Here is a 20,612-nt window from a genome sequence, read left to right on the forward strand (position 1 = left end):
TACTTGAACGATGTTAGGTTGTTGATGGCAATTTTGTCGTATCGCTATCGCCATCGTAAGATCGAAATATCGTAAGTCGGAGCATCGTAACTCGGAGACTACCCGTACTATTTGGGGACGCGAAAGCAATTGCGACGAACACGCCGCTTGGCATCGGCAAATAACCAAGGCAATGTGATTCAGCTGCTTCATGAAGACATAGTTATAGCACTTATTGATCCGACACTTAAGTTACTCTTTTTATATTCTTTGGGTCTTTCGGTAAAGCCACGTATATATAACAAATAATAAAAGTAATAGCACGACGTTTCGATCGCAACACAAATATAGCGGGAGTGCTTCTAAGGCAGGGAGTTATAAAAGGTATGATGGGTGTAGTATATCGTGGAGTGTTTGCCATTTGAATAATGTTTAATAATGAAAACTGTACAATATATTCACCTTCAGTTGTCAATAACATAAACCTCGAGAAAACGCCAAAATGGCAAATTCCAGCAATCCATGTCTGGTACAATAACATAATGTGCACAAAACAATTGGAGCTCAAAATGGATTAGGTCGCATTGACTTGTCATGTCACGGAGCAAAAAAATCTACATTTCAGTTCAATTCACTTTAAATTTCAGCATCAGATGTCTGTAAATGTCACGAACCATGTATTGAACACAAACTGCGGTGTAAGCAAAGGGGCCGTCCATAAATGACGTCACGCACCTGGGGGGGGCGGGGGTCAGACATTTGTGACGATGTGTGAGGGGGGGTTTGAGAAATGTGACGTCACATAAAAATGCGCAACTTTAAATATAGAATTGTTATAACAACACTCCTACAACATCAGAGTGCAGCGCCACATTAAATACGCACCACAATGACAATAGTTTAAAGCGACTTTAAAGCATGTTTTATTTTCAAAATGGCACTATGGTTCTGGGGGGGGGGGGGTGCAGAGCTTTGTGACGTCATATTTGAGGGGGGGATCTGTGACGCCGTGTGACGAGGGGGTCAAGAATCGTCCAAAATCACGTGACGTCATTTATGGACGGCCCCAATTACTGCAACTCCACACGACTCGTCCACCTCGTCTTCAAGACAGCTATGCTTTCGTCTGGCTGGCTTCAATGTTTGTTTATTAAAATTTATATGCACCAACGGAGCCTTTTTATTATGAGAATGACTACATTATCTACTTAAGGGTAACCCTTAGTTTCAGCTGTTAGAATGTACGGTTACATGTGTAGTGACTGGGAATGTCACTGTGTGGTGTCGGGCCAGAGGCCACGGCGGGATGTATACTGTTGTGTACACCCCGGACACCGGGTGTAGTACCAGCCCTAGTGGGGGCTTGGGTGAGCGCTGGTTAAGCGCGGTGCTGGCTCGCGTTGAGAGAGCGACAGTGTCAGCCAGCTCGGGTTATGTTGGGGGATTGATACTCTGGCTGACCTGGGGACATGTGACCTGATGATACTGGAGGGGATCCACCGGTGGAGGGGGCTCATGGGTGGTCACATGGTCCAAGAACTCTCGAGAGCCTTCGGGCAAGGGCGAGAGATCGAGGTGGGCAGGGCGAGAGGCAGAGCCAGCCCCAGCCCGATATAAGGGGGGTCCCCTGAGGGGCACGGGGTTCTTACTGTTGGAGGCAGGAGATACACGTCAACCTTGAAGAAGCCTCCAGCCACGCGGTCCGGACAACAGCTTATGGTCCGGACCAGGATAGTGGAACCGTGTCTAGTTCCGCCGTAGCGTGGGGAGTTGGGCGGTCACCACCCGAGAGTATGTTGTGTTAAGAGTTTAATAAAACGTGTTGCTCCCAAGACGTCTGCAACTCAGTTGGACTCACTACACATCCTACTTGGACATAGCCTTGGTGTTGTGTGCACCATCGCAGAAATGGCAGCTTTGAAATCCATACAATTTAGTATTTTGCTTCACACCGTAACAAAACAAACATCACATTTTGTTCACGTTTATTGGTGCAGCAGCAAAAACAACTTTTAAAGACTGCTAATCTACAAATGAAGCTTTGACAAACAGTGAATGTTTTCATACTACACCTGTATTGTTGAGAAAGTTAATTGTCATGCAATTAGGGTGCCATATGCAAACTTTGCAGTTACCCCCGAGCATAAAAACCAAGTTATTACACAGCTGATGCTTGGAAAGGTAGTTATCCTTGGTGTACTTAACTGAAGTTCTGTACAATTAATGCAACTTTACCTTTCATTACAAAACTCTTTATTGCAGTCAGTTCTTACGTAAAATGTTGGATAATCAATTAACCAAGCTCGTCAGAGTGGATGCATTACATATATGCCAAAACAAATATGGATTATACGGGCTCTTTTCCTATGTTTTTGTGAAAGCACTACCCTGGAACTTTGGGCCTAAAACACGAAACATGACGAGGCTCATCCACAGAAATCATCTATACCAATTTAAAAAAATCCAAAGGAACAGTTATTATCAGTCTACATTTAGCACAATGCTTATCACAATAGAAATAAAAAAGTGACACATTTGTATCAGGATCAAGACGTTAAGCAGATTTCAAATATGAACCTTGCTATGTCTATTCCCGATAGATTACTCGGCTCTACCATCACCACCACCATTATACGAAGTAGTCAAGCTCAGTACGGATGTACATGTTCTTCTCGTCGTTGACAATACGTGGGTAGTGTGCAATAAGTGCGTCCTGTGAGCCAATGTAGATGGAGTTGTAGATTTTCCAGTAAACATCACGCACTTTCCGCGCTGGATGGAACAAACCCTGAAAATTCACAAAACAAGGCAAAACAACAAAAAGAACACACGGTTTATGATTATTGCTACTCAGAACTTAGGCATCTATAAACATGTAAGTTTAACTTATTGTCAATTACACACAAATATTGCTAATGTGCTGCGTATTATCCAGTTAATTGAATAATAACAATATTATACAACTCCTTAAATATGCTCCGTTACCTGCAGGGCATACTGCAACAGGCGGCATGGTCCCAGGGATACACGCATGCCTTCCAGAGCGCCCATCACAGCCTGGATCAGATGAGGAGACGTCTCAAAGATGTTTGGCCACACGAAGTTGAGTAGGTGGTTGAGAGCGTCCTCACATCCAAATCCATACACACCCAGTGACATGTGCTGTACCACTGCACTGGCCGTCTGTCGGTGCACAAGGTCCCTGTGGGCAGGCGCACAATTATCGGCATCAAGGTTAGGTTACAGTGACTTAAGCCGCCTCGATACTAAGGTATTAGAATAATAAAAATCCAGCATTATTGCAAGAGCATTTAAAGTTGCTTGAGGTCATAGGTGTAATTATGGGCAGTTAAATTAAAGGTTGTTTTTACAGGGTCTGAGGGTTACAAATATTGACAAACTATATCCAGTACACTAAACAGTATGACTACATAAGTTTCTCCTTAAAATAAAGGCAAACGTGTATGCTTACATTTGCACATATATAGCATAGATGAAGTCCAATACCCCAACATTCACAGCCACCCATTATTGTTTCACTGGTCAACAGGTAATATTTCAAATCAGGACATTCCGTGCCTACCTGTCCATTAGGGCATCCTCTAGCAGAGGTGTCACGGCATAGATGTAGTCCTTGCCCATCTCTCCAATGTATTCAAACAGAAAGGAGAGCGACTTCAGCACACCGTTCTGCACGTTGAGCTCTGGCACGCGGTACTCATTCATGAGCGCTGGCAGCACTGTGAAGGGAGAGCAGGTCTCGGCCACGATGGCGATCGCCACGGTTGTGCACACACGGTTCTGTCGCTCCTGCACCTTCAGGTTGTTGAGCAGTGTGGCCAATACGTCGTGCGGCCTGTAGGATAGAGTGTATTAGGATAAGGTTCAAAATAAATCTCTGTGGGACAGAGGTCACTTAAAGGGGATCTCAAGATGTAGTTCTGTGATATCTGCTTCCTTGGGCTGTTCTCAAAACGATGGGAGTTTTGCACTGCTCTTTATTGCTTTATGAGAGATACAAATTAATAGCCCATCTCATGACATTAATGATGCATTTTGGAAAAAGAAAAAACTCAAGAAAACATGACCATCTCAGCACACCAAGTCGATTAATGCACATTTTATAAAACACTACAAAACAAGGGTTCACTGCAAAAAATCATTGGCATTTTAAATAACTTTCTGCCAGTTTAACACAAAACTGAAATATGTACAGCCCTTTATCAATCGACTGATGAATAATTGCTACTCATGCCTGCTATTGTGGTTCTATGCCCATACCTGAGCATACTGGTCAGTGTGGGTTTGCAAAGGGTGGTGGTACAGGGCCGGTTCAGATAAAAAACACCCATTGATGTTAGTGGTGACTGAGAAATTAATTCAGGGTCCCCAAATACATAGCACAGTACAGTCACCAATGTGTAGTGTCGTGAATACAGCCACTACTGTAAGTGTAGAGACAGAGCTAGATGTCTCTGTGGGTCGCGCCAGCCAGTGCTGGAGGAGCGTCGGGTGCCCCGATTGGACGAGCAAAGGGCACGTGACCGGAAGTGGGCCACGATTGAAGGAGTTAAGGACACGTGACCTGAAGCGGTGTCTCAATTGGAGGAGTTAAGGACACGTGGCCGGAAGCGGGAGGCGCCGTCTTTGATACAGCAAGGGGCGGGGCCGGGGCCAAGGGATAAAGGGGGAGCGCGTTCGGGGATTCGGGGTTCGTTCGTGGGGATCAACTCAAGGGGTCATCACTCTTCGCTCCTTGTTCGCCGTAGAGTCTTAGCTGGGGATTGTGGGTCAGGCAGCGTATGTGCTGGCTGGCCCGTTTGTTCAGCTAACTCACACACACATCGCAAACAGTCTAGGAACAGGATAGCCACACTTAACTGTCAAACTCCGTGATTAGTGAGGTTGTTTATTAAACGCGTTGCCTAAAACAATAGTGTGTGCGCCTCTGTAATAACACTACAAATGCAAGTGCTCCACCCCTAAAATGGACGATTAATTATAATTTACACATGCTTCAGTAGACTATATAACACTGGTGAGTGAATGCCCAAAGTACAGCACACTATGTCTGCTGGTCACTCACCCGATGGCCTTGGCGATGTAGCCAAAGGTGTTGACAGTGGCTCGGCGGATGGCCTTCTTGTGGGCCTTCAGCAGCTCCAGCAGCTCGAAACAGATCCTCATCCACTCGCGTGCAGACACGTACTCTGCCCCCCTGAAACCCACAGCATATTGAATTAGCTACTAGCAACGTGATGCACGTGGAACAAGCAAATTATCCACATATTTTGCTTACTAAAACACTGAATGAGAAATTGTGAAACATTATCTGGAGATATCAATGAACACCAACACTGCAATCAACGGAGCAAAATCCACTCTTCATGTTACTCCAGTATTATCAAGAAATTAGCAAACCCCAGTAAACGCAATGGAAGCTTATAGATCTCCAAAAAGCTCAGAAGATTATATGTTTTATGAATTTGCTGTGAAACGTTATGCTGCCCGAAGGAGGTACCTGTCGGCAATTCGGCCCACGAGGTCAATGCAGTTCTCCTGCACCTTCTCGTGCCGGTTCTTCAGGATAGGGGTCAAACGAGGTAACAAATCCTTGATGGGGGGCGTCATCTTATGCATGCCTGTAGAACAGGAAAAGCAAAGTGGCTGTGAAAACATTTAAAAACAACCCGATGTAAAAAACACTAAAATCTGTTTTCCTCATGTCCAATTCACTTGGAAAACTTTACAAAACACATCCAATGTTTAATGTTTAGGTCTCAAACTCAAAACAGGACAATGTAGATTTTAGTGCTGCGTTTCTGTGTCCAGACAAAATGATGGATGATTCTTATGAAACAATTAGGTAAGTGTAAACTAACCAATGACGTTGACAATGCTCTTGAGGGCTCCCAAGATGCTGCCCAGTACCTCGGGGTACTCCTCTCCGAGGTACTCATAGAGCACCACTCCCAAGTGGCCCATGAGTTTCTCCTATAAGCACACAAACACAAACCCGGAATGTTAAGGTATACAGTACTACAATATGCCTGAAATGTTATCAATCATAACTTGTGTAAACACATGTTCATATTTGAATACGTCTTCTGTTTATCAACTGCATTCATGCCCAACCAAAGACGTTTGAGTTAAACTGCAAGACATATATAGTCATTGCACTCTCAAGGGTGCCGTCTCCTTCTCACATTACAGGACAAAAATAACACCCATGTTGGCTCTGGCCCTCACCTCCTGGCAGGTCTTCATGACAACAGCAATGCGCGAGATAAGGTCGGCGGCTTGCTGCCGCACTTTGGCAGACTTGTTGTTGAGGCGCCACAGCACAGTACCACAAATCTGGGGGAGGTAAGGCTTCACGCGCTTTGCCAGGGCGTTCACCACCGTGCCGAACCCATTCAGCATGACCGAGTCCTGAAAAACAACCACAATTAACAATGATCCATCAACTTCCACTGCACTGACAATTCATGTCAACGGAAATATCTTTTCAAATGTGACATCTTAAATTTACACCTGTCACAGCTTCGTAATCAATATTAGTTATTGAACTTCTTGAAGAGATTGCTTATGTTTGCAATATAGTAGCATATTAGGAGTGAATTTGGTAAAATGTTAAAGTCGCCCAGCTTAAATATTACAGCACATCATGAAATGTCGCACTTTGTTCAGTCAGGTCTCCTTCACAAGACAATAACGGTCACTTGAGCTCTGTATGCTTCAATCACCGAGTGACCAAGTGTAGGTGGCAGTTTGCGTGTGGTGCTGATGGGAATGTGGGAGACCGACCTCCGTAGTCTGCTCCTGAAACGCATAGAGGATGCCGTCGATGAGCTGCTCCTCCAGCTTGTGGTCGATGTCGGCTGCACCCAAGTTGCCCATGATCTTCTCAATCGTCTCCATTACCATCTTGCGGTACTGCTCCGCCTCATCCTTCAGGTCGTCCACAATGCGCTGCACAATCTCCGCCGCACCCACCTTATTGGCCAGCTCCACCGTCGTGTCCACCAGCTGAACGAAGTCAAATGAGCACGTAAACACACACCAAACTAAGTTAAAAAAAATGATACCGTCATTAACATAACACTTGCAAAAAGAGGCGATTAAAATATTTACAAATCAAACATTCACAAGAATTCATGCAGTTTCTATAATTTTTTCTGCGTTGAATAAGTCATTTAAAAAAATAGATATGTTTCATTCTATGTTTGCATTCTGAATTGAAAATGATTAAAGGTACCAATGATACAAAATAATATTTGTTTTCAAAATACAATGGCTAAGGAACAACATATCACTGGTTCCCCTCACACACGCAATTACCTGTCTGTAGTTCCTCCGGTCCAGGGCCATGCGGTGCTGCCAGAAGTGTTTAAAGAATGGTGGCAGAATTTCTGTCTTGATGTAGGTTGACTCAACACCATCTGTAGCGCAACACTGCTTCACTACCTGCATTCACATGAAAATGAAAGCATGGCTTAAAACTGACATTTGGCCAGAAGGAAAGCGTTGTGTGTAATATGCCTAATATGCATTCACAATTCTTCTTGAATGATATGTATTCATAAAGCTATTCCCACAAATTAACAGCAATGTGTGACAATGACCAGTGTTGGATTTAGAGTTATAAATCTCCACGTTACGGATGGAACTCTTGGAACTAGCTGACATTTTCTCCCCAGACACAGCAAAAGATAAATAACTGAAAGATAAAAGCATGGTGGCTTTTCCACCATGACTCGTTAGACAAAAAAACTGTAAACCTGAAATGCCAATCAAAGCATCATGAAGTACAACACATTTGAAGATATGGCTTTTAGTTGACACATCATTAACATCACAGAAAAGTATTCAGTTTAAAAGTAAAAAACAGTAATTGTGATATAAAGATGAGCATTATAACCTACATCGCTACATCCTAATCATTACATAATTGTGCTTTAATATATGTATGTTTTTTTGTGATTACAGGCTTCACTTATTTTTTACCTATAAAATGTTAATTTCACAGCATATCCCTCTAAATCAGATATAATTAATGCATCTATGTCACAGTGGGTTTGTGCTTTGTAGGTGATGTGAATTAACTCAGTAAGTTGCTTAAATGAAATGTTTCCTTGGTAAAACATTACCTCAACCTGCAGTTGCTAAAAAGTTAGCTCAAAAACACTCACGCACACATCACTGCAGCACAAACAAGGTGTTTTGCTACATTTTCCTGGAAAAGCAATATCCTTATACTCTCGAGTCTCACATTAGCATTAGGTTTCCTGTTACATAGTGGGTCTTCAACAAGTTCAATCCCCCACACATCCCGTTTCAAAAACAATGTATTGTTCTGCAAAGTATGTCTGAACATACCAATTCTTTAAGTATGATACTTTCTTTGACTACTTTATAAAAACAAATTTATACATTGCAAAACTGAATTGTCCCACAGACAAACTAATTATGATCAATTACATAATTAGAAAACAGTACATAATTGAGCAATGTGTTTTTGAAACAATATTTTTTCTCCTGTGTGAGTGGGCTGGGTGTTTTTTAAGGCAATATATGTGACCACCAGTGACCATGCCTGTTATTTTCCATATATTGTATATTGAGTCTCTGAACGGATAAAAAAAGCAGGCTGTCGTCTCTCGGTACCAGCAACAAGAATGCATACTTGCCTTTAGCACAATCTTTTTCATCTCCTCGTCAGGAGACTGGAACTCTCGGATGAGGATAAGCATCACTTCCCTGGTGTAATAGTTGGCATACTCGGCATCCATCAGGGGAATAAGGTAACCGATGGCTTTGAGGAAGGCAGCAAGACCCTACACAAAACAAATGTGCATTGCTTCCATTATTACTTCCTTAAAGCATTTGACATTCAAAGCGACATTCAGTAATATAAAAAATAGCGACAGTATAAATAAAAAGTTTGCAAATATTATACAACCGAACTATTTGCCCTAAAAAATAGGCCACATAAGAGAACAATGTAAAAACCTAAAGCTGTTACATAAGATGGCAAATGTAACTATCTCACTATAACATTCAGTTATGTCAATAAAATACTTCTTTGATGAAATAGCACACTTACATCAGTGAATACATTTCAGGAGCACCTTGCATAAAATAATAAAGCAAGGTACTCGAGGCAATGTAAATCAAAAGTCATAAAACCAACGTATGGAGTCATACCTTTCCTCTGTGTTGTCGAATGCCCTTCCAGAGAGGTTTGAGAACGGAGTCAAAGGATTCAATGCCGTAGGGAGTGGCAGCTTCAGCCAAAGCAGCCAAGGCCAGGGCAGTAATGGTTCGCACCTTCTGCTGCTCGTCAACTAGGCCTGCATGCACAGGTAAGTGTCGATGTAAAATGTTTTACGTGCGTTCAATTCAGTGTAAGCAGATATTCACAGAAACAGTCTGGCATAATAATGCGTGAACTAAGTCACACTTCTAAATCACTAATGTCCTTACACGTAAAAATTAGTACGATAACAGTGTCTCTACAGATCACTGGAAAATAATCGACAAAATAACACAGCAATCAGCTGATAATGTATTTAACAAAACGAACACTACCCAAATTAACAAATTTGCTAAACTAAACTAACAAACAACTCCAAACTAAAAATGAACATTTCATAAACAAAACGGTTATCAACATGATTAACGTTGAATTATCCAGCGATATGGTTTCAGTCCTTTCAAAAGGTCTTAACTTAGCTGTTGCCCCACATACAATCCCTGTCGATGAGATCATTGCTGAAGTGGAATCAGCAGTTAGTCATCTCCCTCAATCAAGCTGAGATGACTAGGCATGAGGTTGCCAAAATTATTGAGAACAGCAAAGTGCCAAAAACAAATATTAACTTCAGTGAAGCAAATGCCTTAAGAGAATTGAGAGCAAATAAAGATATCCAAATTCTTGCTGCTGATAAGGGCCGATAGACTGTTGTGATGCCCCGTGAGGACAATTATAATAAAATCAAATATTTACTCGATGAATTAAACAATTAAACGAGACCAAACCAGCACCTTGGAACGTAAAATAACGGCAATCATTGGCAAGTCATCAATTCCCAAGAGCAATACCTGATCAAACCAAGGGCATCAAAACCACCAAAACTTTATGGGCTACCAAAAATTCACAAACCTGATGTCCCATTAAGACCCATAGTGAGTAGAATAGGCTCTGCCACGTACAAATTAGCACAATACGTAACGAAAAAATACAGCCGACATCGGTAGAACCTCTTCGTTCATCAAAAGTCTGAACATCTCGTTAACATAATTAAAGATATTAAGCTTAATCCTAATGATATTCTCGTAAGTTTTGATGTGACCTCTCTGTTTACGAGGGTTCCAGTCAATGAGTAAATTAAAATTACCCAACACTCTGGTAATGAACAATGGTTTAGCCAAAGATATCCCAAGACTAGCTGAACGCTGTCTAAAGAACACCTACTTCTTGTGGCAAGGTGACTTCTATAAACAAAAGGAAAGAGCAGCAATGGGCTCTCCTTTGTCTCCTGTGATAGCGAATTTGTACATGGAATATTTTGAAACAAAAGCAATAGCTTCAAGCACACTAAAACCATCTGTTCGTTTAGATATGTGGATGACACATTGGTGGTCTGAACACACGGCAAATATACACTGAACGCATTTCTAAATCATCTCAACTTGCAAAACCCATCCATTCAGTTCACTATAGAAGTGAAAGCTGACAGAACTCTACCATTTCTGGATATTCTGCTCGGACGGGGTAGAAATGGTAAAATAAGTGTTTACCGAAAGAAAACACATACTGACGCCTATCTGAATGCAGTCACACCATCACCCCGCACAGAAATCTGCTCTTATCAAGACGCTCATTCATTGAGCTAAGAAAGTGTCAGATGGTGACAGTCTGAGAAATGTAATTCAACATGTTCAAGAAGCGCTGCAAATGAAGGGTTACAATGATGCACAAATCAACAGGGCGTTGAATACCAAAACCAAATCAAATAACAAGAGCATTGAAACTGCCCAAGTAAATAAAACGATCAAAATACCGTACACTGTGAGAGTAACTGATCAACTAGCCAGATGTTTGGAAAAACAAAATATCCCAGTCAGATTTGGCACAGTACAAAATACAGAATTTAATATCTGGTACAAAAGATGTATTACCAAAACTAACAACAGAAGGTGTGTACAGGATTAACTGCACCTGTGGTAAATGATATGTTGGGAAAATAGGACGAATGATTGGCACGAGACTAAGGAACATCAGAGAAATATATTAAATTCTCCCAATTGCAACTGTCAGCCGTAGCAGAACACGCGTGCCAACAAAGACACTCAATTGATTTTGATAATGTTGAAGTTTTGTGCAAAACTAGCAGCTACTGGCCAAGACTAATTAGAGAATCTATCGAAATTGAAAGAATTCAAAATAACTTTAACCGTTCTGAATAGCTACCGTCTTAGTGCTGCATGGAAGCGAATCATCAAATAATACATTATTTCAATGCATGCCTACAAAGGGCAGCGTACTTTATACCGTTGGTAGGGCTATTAAAATAAATACAATAGACAGGAAGGACAAGTTCAAAGGGCTCGCATAATGTACGTTGCCTCAGTAATCCCGCCCCCCTCCCCATCATTGTGCAAGAGCGTAGAAGGGTGGTCAACACATCTACACCTCTATATAAGGAACGAAACAGTGATACTTCTCCACAAATCTGTTGTGGCTTGGCTCTCCAACACACCGGTGTGCTGTACTAGTGACGAATTGGCATGTTCTGTTTAAGTGACAACCCTTACTAGTTGGCTGTCGGGTGGTGGCGGGTTTAAACGACACATTTACATTTACGCGATCTAACCCAAAAACCTCTATTATGGATAATAATGCTATTTTATCGAATGGACTAACATAAACCAGATAATTAATTATGGCCTACAAAAATCAACTGCAAATAAACCATAAAATTTACAATCAAGCTTGACATTGTACTCACCATGCTCAATGATCTCAACCAAACTGCGCAAGTGAGGCAGAATGGCACAGCCCATGAGGATTGAGATCTGCTGTACAATCTTGATTCCGGTGTGGCGTGCCTGCCATGACTTCTTGCTTTTGCACACAGCCTTGAGAAAAGGCAGCAGCGAGGGGATGCCAAGGGCAGAAGCGACGACGGCGAAGGCACGCGCTGTCGTGTTACGCACGTACTCATCCATGTTGTCGATGTCTGGACGCATGGTGGAAATCATCGTGGCCAAGCCGGCAGCCTAAGAGGGAGGCAAGCCAGAGATGTCATTCACTTACAAAAACTGGATTTAAATTTGGGGAAACATGGTGAGAAATACACAGCAAAAGAAAAACATTTAACACTGCTTATGATCTTGTATGCCTGAAAATGTTAATTTTTCTCATTAAATTTGTAACATGAAATGTTTTCAAATGACTAATTCTCGTGCAGTTAACTCACCTTCGCTAAATTTGAAATGATCTCCCTTCCCTCCACACGAGCATAATAATCTTCATCAATCAGCAAAGGCTCAATGACCACGAGGATCTGTAGATACAATATCAACGGGTCAGAAATTACAGCACAATAACACACAACAGCACATATTTGGGGTGAGAACATTGAGAAGAACACCAGGATCTGCTTACCTTGTGCACATAAGGCCGGACAAGGTCGTCAAGCTTGTAGAGAATGCGATCGATGACTTTAACCAGCAGATGGCGCTCCTGGTCTTCCAGTGTTGGAGACATGAGCAATGGCAGGATCTGGTTGAAGAGTGGACCTGCACCAAACTCACGGGCTTTGTCTGTGATTTGACGCAGCGCCGCCTGGACGACACAAGTTGTAGAGGTACAGGAATTAAAACTGCATCCTACACTGTCTATCACTCATTGCTTAGAGAAAACAGCACTGTACACATAAAATAAGTCACAGGGTGGATCAGGAGAGTAAGCAGCTTGTTATCGTAAGGCTGCTTACAAGTTAACTCAACCCATCATACCTACAGGGTCAATACAATGAATACTACTTTTTGGGGAAGTAAAGTGGATAGCCTATAGATAGACTTGTCCTCCCATCCCCATAGGAATGTGGAATTCCACCACTCACCCAGGACTATAAACAGATGATCATGGGCTCAATACTCATTTCAGAAAGAAAGCATTAGGTTGTCCATTACCTTCCTCATTGGAGGAGTTCCATTTTTGATCTTAAGCAACAGCTTCATGATCTTCCTTTCCTTCTGCTCTTCTGAGCTGAGGGTAGATTCGTCCACATCAACCTGCAAAAAACAAACGTGTTACTTAAGGCACAACACACAACCAAACATGTTTAACACTGTTAACAAGGGAACTCGTGGTCAAAGGTCATTTTGGGTCAACTTAAATAATTCACGAAAATGATTACATTGTTACAATCTAGTTTATTCACTGTTTCGTATATCTACACCCAACTCACCAGCAACTTGTCGAAATACTGCATATCGTCAGGCTTGAGAAATGGAAGGTTGCCAGAGGGCTGATCATTGGCGGATTTGGCAGAGCGGTCGGGTGTCTGCATGTGGAAGCCGGTGGTGAGGCCGCCCATGGGGGTCGGGGTAGCGGTCAGCTTGCGGGCCGGAGTGCGGATAGGCACGTATCCTGCTGGAGGTTGTAACACCTAATCACACACACAAATGTATAACACAGTTAAGTATAGGTACTTGTGTTGCTTTTATAGTTTGACGTGATAGGTGTGAAACCGTTCAATATTTATGACAGCAATACATTTTATATAAACTTGACATCTAGACAAGATTTGCAGATTGTTAAGATTAATTAATATTTATATGGGACGATAATTCAATGTTAGCTATCGAAACGTCGTGATTTATTTTGTTTTATTTCTATCTACGTGACTTACCGAAAGAACCAAAGAGTATAGTTATGACATGGCAGAGAATAATTGTTACATCTATGTTTACTCTTCAGTTAATACCAATAAATACAAGTACAGCCCATTTGTCAATCCACGATGAGAATTAATGCATTCCAGGTGATTTGGTCAGAGAAACAAGTAAACGCACAACACATGTCTGTGGGTGTAGTGCATGCTACCTTATATCCCTCAGGGAACATGGCATCGAGTTCCTCATCGGTGAGAGGGCGGTTCCGCTCGTCAATTTCACGCTCCCATCTCCAGGCCTGGAGTTGTTCTGGTGTCATGCTCATCAAGTGACCTGCACATTACACGTCATGTCAAGAAGGTGACATAGACAAAGCCATTTGTGTTCAGAACTGCAAAAAGTTTGAAAATCATGAATTAAAATGTTATCTACTGTGATGACAGTATGGTGTGCTAATAATAAACAGAATACCTGGAGTGGGTGTGGCCATGCCCATGGCTGGGGTTCCCTTGGGTGTGATTCCACTGGGGGTCAGGATTGGCGTCTGTCCCCCCATTTGGCTCACAGGGGTCTCGTCCCAGCGTGACTTGCGCTTGCTAGCGCCAGGTGTGGGGGTTTCTCCAGCCGACTCGCCACCCCTATCGGTGCGTGGCGTCTCCGCCCAGCCACTCCCGTGTCCCGGGGTTTCTGACAATGGCATGAATAACACATTAGATACAAATGCATACAATAGATCACAACAATAACATTTTTCATTCTCAGGGAAATATGGAGGTTATTTTTTATTGATATGCAAGCAGAGAAAAATATACCTCTCTCAGTGCGGGGCGTCTCATCCCATCGGTTGCGCCGGTTGCTGGGTGTGGAGCCACTATGCCCGGGCGTGGCATGACCCGGAGTGTCCCTGCCTGGAGTAGCACTGCCACCGGGCGTGTGGCCTGGAGTGGGGTCCCACATGCGGGCGCTCGGGGTCGCCCCGGGGGTCTCGCTTCCTTTTGCTCGCCCAGGTGTTTCATCCCAACGGCTGTTTGAGGGTGTGTGCCCTGGAGTGTGTCCAGGAGTCGCGTGGCCTGGAGTGTGTCCCGGAGTGTGTCCCGGTGTGTGACCCGGTGTGTGACCAGGTGTCTACAGCATAAGGAAAGCAAAAAGAACAATCATAAATAAGTGTCCAGCTGTATCATAATATTGTTAATACATAAATAAATGTTTGATCGTTCAGTTAACAAGCATAAAAAAAGCCCTACCTCAGCCTGATCCCAAGTGGACATCTTCTTTTTAGGGGTGGTACTGGGTGTGGTGCTTGGTGTCTGGTCAGCGGTCTGGTCCCAGCGCCGTTTGCGCTCTTTTGGGGCAGTTTGTGCTGCTCCATTCACAACCTTCAGCTCTCCTGCCTTGGCCTTGTCTGCAAGCTGCATCCTGATCTCTTTCTGTAAACATAAGTGCAACAGCTCAGTCAAAATCTAGAAAATTATTGGATGTTTAAGACCTGAAAATTAATATCCACAAATTTTCATTTTTATATAAAACAGTGTAATTGGAGGTGAATACAGCGGATGAAATGTACCTCCTCTTTGGTAAGGTGAGCCTCTTTCATCACATCCATGTAGGATCTGGCCAATGCCTTGGGATCTGGAGTCTTCCCTCCTGAAAAACCAAGCACACGGGGAGCCCAGACACCATGAGTCCAGTACGGAAAAACTATTTCACTGTAGTGGGTCAAGCAAGATTGTCATTTATCAGGATTTAACACAATAACAAGTATTGTATCCATTCACTAACTGATAGATGTATCCATGTTCTTGGACCCATTGTTTTGGCTTTACAACTTTTACATTTTATATAACCAAAATTATTGTACTATTGAAAACTGAGGCTTTGCACTGGCTGGGTGCAATTTACAAATTGTATCTGTCTGAATGATCGATGTATACATTGTACATTTTATAAAGCAGAGTAATTCAAACCTCTTTACAAGAGATACAATTTACCAAATTAATTATTCTACCACATCATACATGCATTACATTGGATTGCACCTAGCCAGCTTTGCATTGCTTCTCAGTCAGCCACAAAGGTGGCACATGATGCATGACATAAATAAACCCTTGAGGTTATCTTCCTCTGCAGAATACGCACGGCATGATAGGTAGAGATCTTCACCACATCCCGGCTTCAAGGTGGAGAAGGGAGCCTAGAAAATCAGCTGTTATCGCATTAGTAACACTTTGCAAAGGGCTAGAAAATGAATATCAAGTGACGTGACTGGGAACCTTACCTTGACAAGGAAAATACCATGTATCTTAATACAAGAATTTGTTTGATAAGAAATAGCACTAATTCTGAATTCACAAACTTACTGTAAATGAGGGAACTTACATTCCAACCAATTTCGTTTCTACAAATTATTTCCAAAGCCAATTTGACATCGTACTATTCTTAAAAATTGTTTTTTACTTCAACACATGGCGTGTACATTGCACCTGTTCAGCCTGGTCTGTCAAAGCAGAACCGCTGTAGGAGAGAAATTGAGGAGGAGAGTTAGTATGGGCTCGTGAACACTTTGTAGCACTTTATCCCAAACTCACAAACACAGCCCTTCCATATGTGTTCCCAAAACCAGCCAACCGAGATGGCCATAGGCCACTTCAGATGTGAAAGTCACCGGAATGGATGCTGAAAATATGGCATCGATAAACTTGCTAAACCTACTGAATCTGACAAGGACAATCTGTATTTGTAAAGCAAAGCCAGCCAAAAAAAAACAATGTAGCTAGGATAACTAATTTAGGACACGACAACTGCATTGCACATCGCCGATCAATCAGCACAACTGTAAAATAACAGCCACTGATTTATCCAGGAAAGCCTCACCGAGTCTCAAGACTTTTTCAGGAGGGTAATGTATTCGGATCTTGGACAAACTTCTTAATGAGTGTTTTGCGTGAATTTCACACTGAAATATGCTTCTTGAACATCTAATGCATGTTCTTCAGTGGCTACATCATATAAAATTCCAGAATCCACAGCCAGTGCTCAGGATTTAATTGGTACAAATTATGTTTGCCCAGAGGTTTCTCAATTTATTAACCCATTTGCTTACACAGAACACATAGCACAGCAGTTACACAAAACAAATAAGCACAAACATTATTCATTTAAGGGCAAAACTAAATAAATTTCCGTACCATCAGCGAAAGGGTCCTGGCGCTCGGGGGAGATGATCATCTGCCTTCTGCGCATGCGGTACTCGTCATCCCGGTCAGCAATGCGAGGAGCCCGGTGTTCAGCAAATGGATCAAACTATAATACGCAGGTATAAAACACATGTGAATTACAAGTAAAATTGTTTCCAGAAAGTACTTAGCAGTAAACATATTAAATACAAATTCATGGACTGCATTGGCAGTAGTGTGCAGGAATGAATAAACTCACAATTATAATTAAGCGCCTAATAACATTTCCTAATAAGACAAACATAAGACAGTAACAAATATGGTGATATTTTTTGTAACTATCAATTCAGTTTTGCACGAAAGCAACAGAAACGTATAACAATACCACAATTTGTTCAAATGTATTATATACGTACCATCTCAGAAGCCTGAGGAATATCGTTGAGAAGTGCCGCAGGTGCATGGTAGGTGGCTCTTTTATTTTCAGGCAGAGAAGCAGAAACAGTATCCTCGTCATCCTACCGGACGATAACAATATTAATTCACATAAACCACGTAATAGACTTGGTCAACAATAGACGATATATTAACAAAAGCTGCCATTCTAGTAACATAAATGAACAGTAGAAAATAAATTAAAGCGCTGACGTACCTCTTCCACCTCATTGGCAGCAATGGAAGTCACGTATCCAGTGAAGCGACTGTCACTACCACCATATATTTCTTGGTCAAAGAAGCCAGTTGAGTCAAGCCCAACGCCACTTTCATCATCCTTTGGTTGGTCATCGAGGGCTTTGCGCTTGCCCTGGATTTCACGGATCTGCGCCTCAATGTCTAAAAACCACACAAATCAACATATTTAAGGCACGAGCATACATAATCTACAGTATATACATATTTGGTTGTAACATTGCTTAACTTTTAAAATATTTAAAACAGGATGCATCCAAGTACATACACTGTTTACAACTTACCGATATACAGCATAGTAATTTACCAACCCGCCCCATGTCGGTCATCGGGGTTGTCTGACCATACTTCAACCACATTTGTCAGTGCGGATTGGTGAAAGGAGGGAGAGGGCACTTCCAGTTCAGAAATTCATGTTAGCCGTGGCCGGGAATAAAGCTCAGGATATCCGGTTTTAGTGTAATCACCACTGCGCCAACATACTACTGTATATATATACAAATTACCGACATACCAATAAAACAACATTACGTAATATGAATAAAGTTGTATTTAGTTACGTGTAAATGCCCCTTATACCAGTTATAACATTTGGTGCTTGTGCTAACACTTCATGCCTGTAATATGCAAATGTCTGACACGTATACAAGTAGTATACTATCGCAACGAGGTCTTTTTAACGCCCTTGTTTGAACGTCTCCAAAATACCCTGTAAAATACATTTTAGGTTCATTTTAACGTTGAAAATACCGAACCACATGTATCTTCAGAAACGAACATAATTTGGTTAAATATGTAACCACAAAATATCTGCCTGAATAATTAATTTTACATTACTGTATTTACTCATACATATGGGGCAAGTAGTGTTTAATAGCCTTTGCACAATTCCAAAACACCGTTTTTTTAATTAACAGATTGCAGCTTTGGCAACAAAGAGGATCACGATGCCAGCCATTTCACAACACGAGTTTGAGCGGTGACGGAAAACATCGAAGCCTGTTATAAGCACGCTATGGCGAGCGGGTCTATCTGGGTGGAAGGCGCGATTGTTAATATTCCGCAGTCCATCCTCGTGAGAAGGAGCCCGTGTTGGACGATGGTTGCTGGTAGAACAGTTAAAAGCAGAGTCGCTGACGATACGGTTGGCTAAGAGGTCTATAAGAGCCTCTGGTGGTCGAGGTTACAAGGGCGTCATGAAAATCAGGGTGACGAGCGACGAGGTCTGTGACGGCCGAGAATAAAAGCCGGAGTCTGGTCACTCGCAGTCGGTAAAGTCAATGGCGAATCTCAAAGTGCCCAGCGGAGGGGCTCCCGGAGCAGGCAGCGCGCCCAGGCAACTCGCAGGCTTCAACTCGCGACACACAAAGCGCAGGCCGGAGCACGAAGCGGCTCAACAGCGGCGGCCGTCGTCGTCCCGCAAAAAAAGCACGACGCGCGTGAAACGACGCTTAACGCGAAGCAAAGCGATACGCAGCCAAGACGCGAACAGTGCGGTGGAGTTTCCTCGTGTTGTTTTCTTTGCAACGATGAAAGTGGCCCATTACCTTCGCGGGTTTTGGCGACGGACGCCATTTTGTGAACGCGGCGAAAGCGAAGACGACGAGCGGAAGTGACGTAAGAGCTCACGTGTGTTCTAAATCCCCAGTGCACATGCGCGCTCGGCGCGACCACGCATTTCGAAAGCAGCCTCGCTGCTGCCAATGCGGACTAGGGGTTTAAATCGCGTGATGGAGGGGGCGTGGTCAGGAGGGGAGGGGCGTGAGAGGTCAGGAGGGGAGGGGCGTGATGGAGGGGGTGAGGTCAGGAGGGGAGGGGCGTGATGGAGGGGGAGAGGTCAGGAGGGGAGGGGCGTGATGGAGGGGGTGAGGTCAGGAGGGGAGGGGCGTGATGGAGGGGATGAGGTCAGGAGGGGAGGGGCGTGATGGAGGGGGCGAGGTCAGGAGGGGAGGGGCGTGATGGAGGGGATGAGGTCAGGAGGGGAGGGGCGTGATGGAGGGGATGAGGTCAGGAGGGGAGGGGCGTGATGGAGGGGGTGAGGTCAGGAGGGGAGGGGCGTGATGGAGGGGGAGAGGTCAGGAGGGGAGGGGCGTGATGGAGGGGGAGAGGTCAGGAGGGGAGGGGCGTGATGGAGGGGGTGAGGTCAGGAGGGGAGGGGCGTGATGGAGTGGATGAGGTCAGGAGGGGAGGGGCGTGATGGAGGGGGTGAGGTCAGGAGGGGAGGGGCGTGATGGAGGGGGTGAGGTCAGGAGGGGAGGGGCGTGATGGAGGGGGAGAGGTCAGGAGGGGAGGGGCGTGATGGAGGGGGTGAGGTCATGGGGGGGAGGGGCGGGATGGAGGGGGAGAGGTCAGGAGGGGAGGGGCGTGATGGAGGGGGTGAGGTCAGGAGGGGAGGGGCGTGATGGAGGGGATGAAGTCAGGAGGGGAGGGGCGTGATGGAGGGGGTGAGGTCAGGAGGGGAGGGGCGTGATGGAGGGGATGAGGTCAGGAGGGGAGGGGCGTGATGGAGGGGGTGAGGTCAGGAGGGGAGGGGCGTGATGGAGGGGGAGAGGTCAGGAGGGGAGGGGCGTGATGGAGGGGGAGAGGTCAGGAGGGGAGGGGCGTGATGGAGGGGATGAGGTCAGGAGGAGATTAGGGAGCGTCTCAAAGGCCTACAGGAGGAGCAGACGAGGGGAGCGTTTGTGCGATCCCGGGTGAAGCTCATCACAGACCTCGACACGGGATCCCCGTTTTTCTACTCCCTCGGGAGGCAGAACGGGAGACGCAAATACATGGAGTGCCTTTTTGATGGTGACAGTGTCCTGGCGCACGAACTCCAGCAGAAGTCGACCATCATCAGAGACTTCTACGGCAGCCTGTTCT

General features: G+C 44.0%; 1 protein-coding gene across 5 annotated transcripts; it reads right to left on the reverse strand.

Annotated features, from left to right (window-relative positions):
* Positions 1–1,947: 1,947 nt before the first annotated feature.
* Positions 1,948–19,453, reverse strand: SF3B1 (splicing factor 3b subunit 1). 5 transcript variants are annotated; one of them, XM_061555690.1, is made up of 25 exons: positions 19,298–19,452; positions 17,713–17,894; positions 17,477–17,578; positions 17,073–17,187; positions 15,452–15,531; positions 15,132–15,314; positions 14,700–15,012; positions 14,359–14,574; positions 14,099–14,220; positions 13,461–13,661; positions 13,183–13,284; positions 12,653–12,832; positions 12,465–12,551; positions 11,994–12,264; positions 9,187–9,332; positions 8,670–8,816; positions 7,321–7,446; positions 6,787–7,008; positions 6,229–6,411; positions 5,862–5,973; positions 5,501–5,621; positions 5,066–5,197; positions 3,563–3,835; positions 2,965–3,181; positions 1,948–2,767 (listed from the first exon to the last, which is right to left on the reverse strand). In XM_061555690.1, the coding sequence occupies exons 1-25, from the start codon at positions 19,323–19,325 to the stop codon at positions 2,609–2,611; spliced, it is 4,020 nt and encodes a 1,339-aa protein (XP_061411674.1). In that variant the 5' UTR covers positions 19,326–19,452; the 3' UTR covers positions 1,948–2,608. The 5 variants fall into 5 exon arrangements, with proteins under 5 accessions (XP_061411674.1, XP_061411675.1, XP_061411676.1 ...); XM_061555691.1 differs by having other exon boundaries at positions 7,321–7,442; positions 8,666–8,816; XM_061555692.1 differs by lacking the exons at positions 17,073–17,187; positions 17,477–17,578; positions 17,713–17,894; positions 19,298–19,452 and adding an exon at positions 16,024–17,034.
* Positions 19,454–20,612: the final 1,159 nt, after the last annotated feature.

The sequence above is a fragment of the Lethenteron reissneri genome, chromosome 21 (assembly GCF_015708825.2).
Source record: "Lethenteron reissneri isolate LAM-NWPU_2019-01 chromosome 21, ASM1570882v1, whole genome shotgun sequence".
Classification (NCBI taxonomy): domain Eukaryota; kingdom Metazoa; phylum Chordata; class Hyperoartia; order Petromyzontiformes; family Petromyzontidae; genus Lethenteron; species Lethenteron reissneri.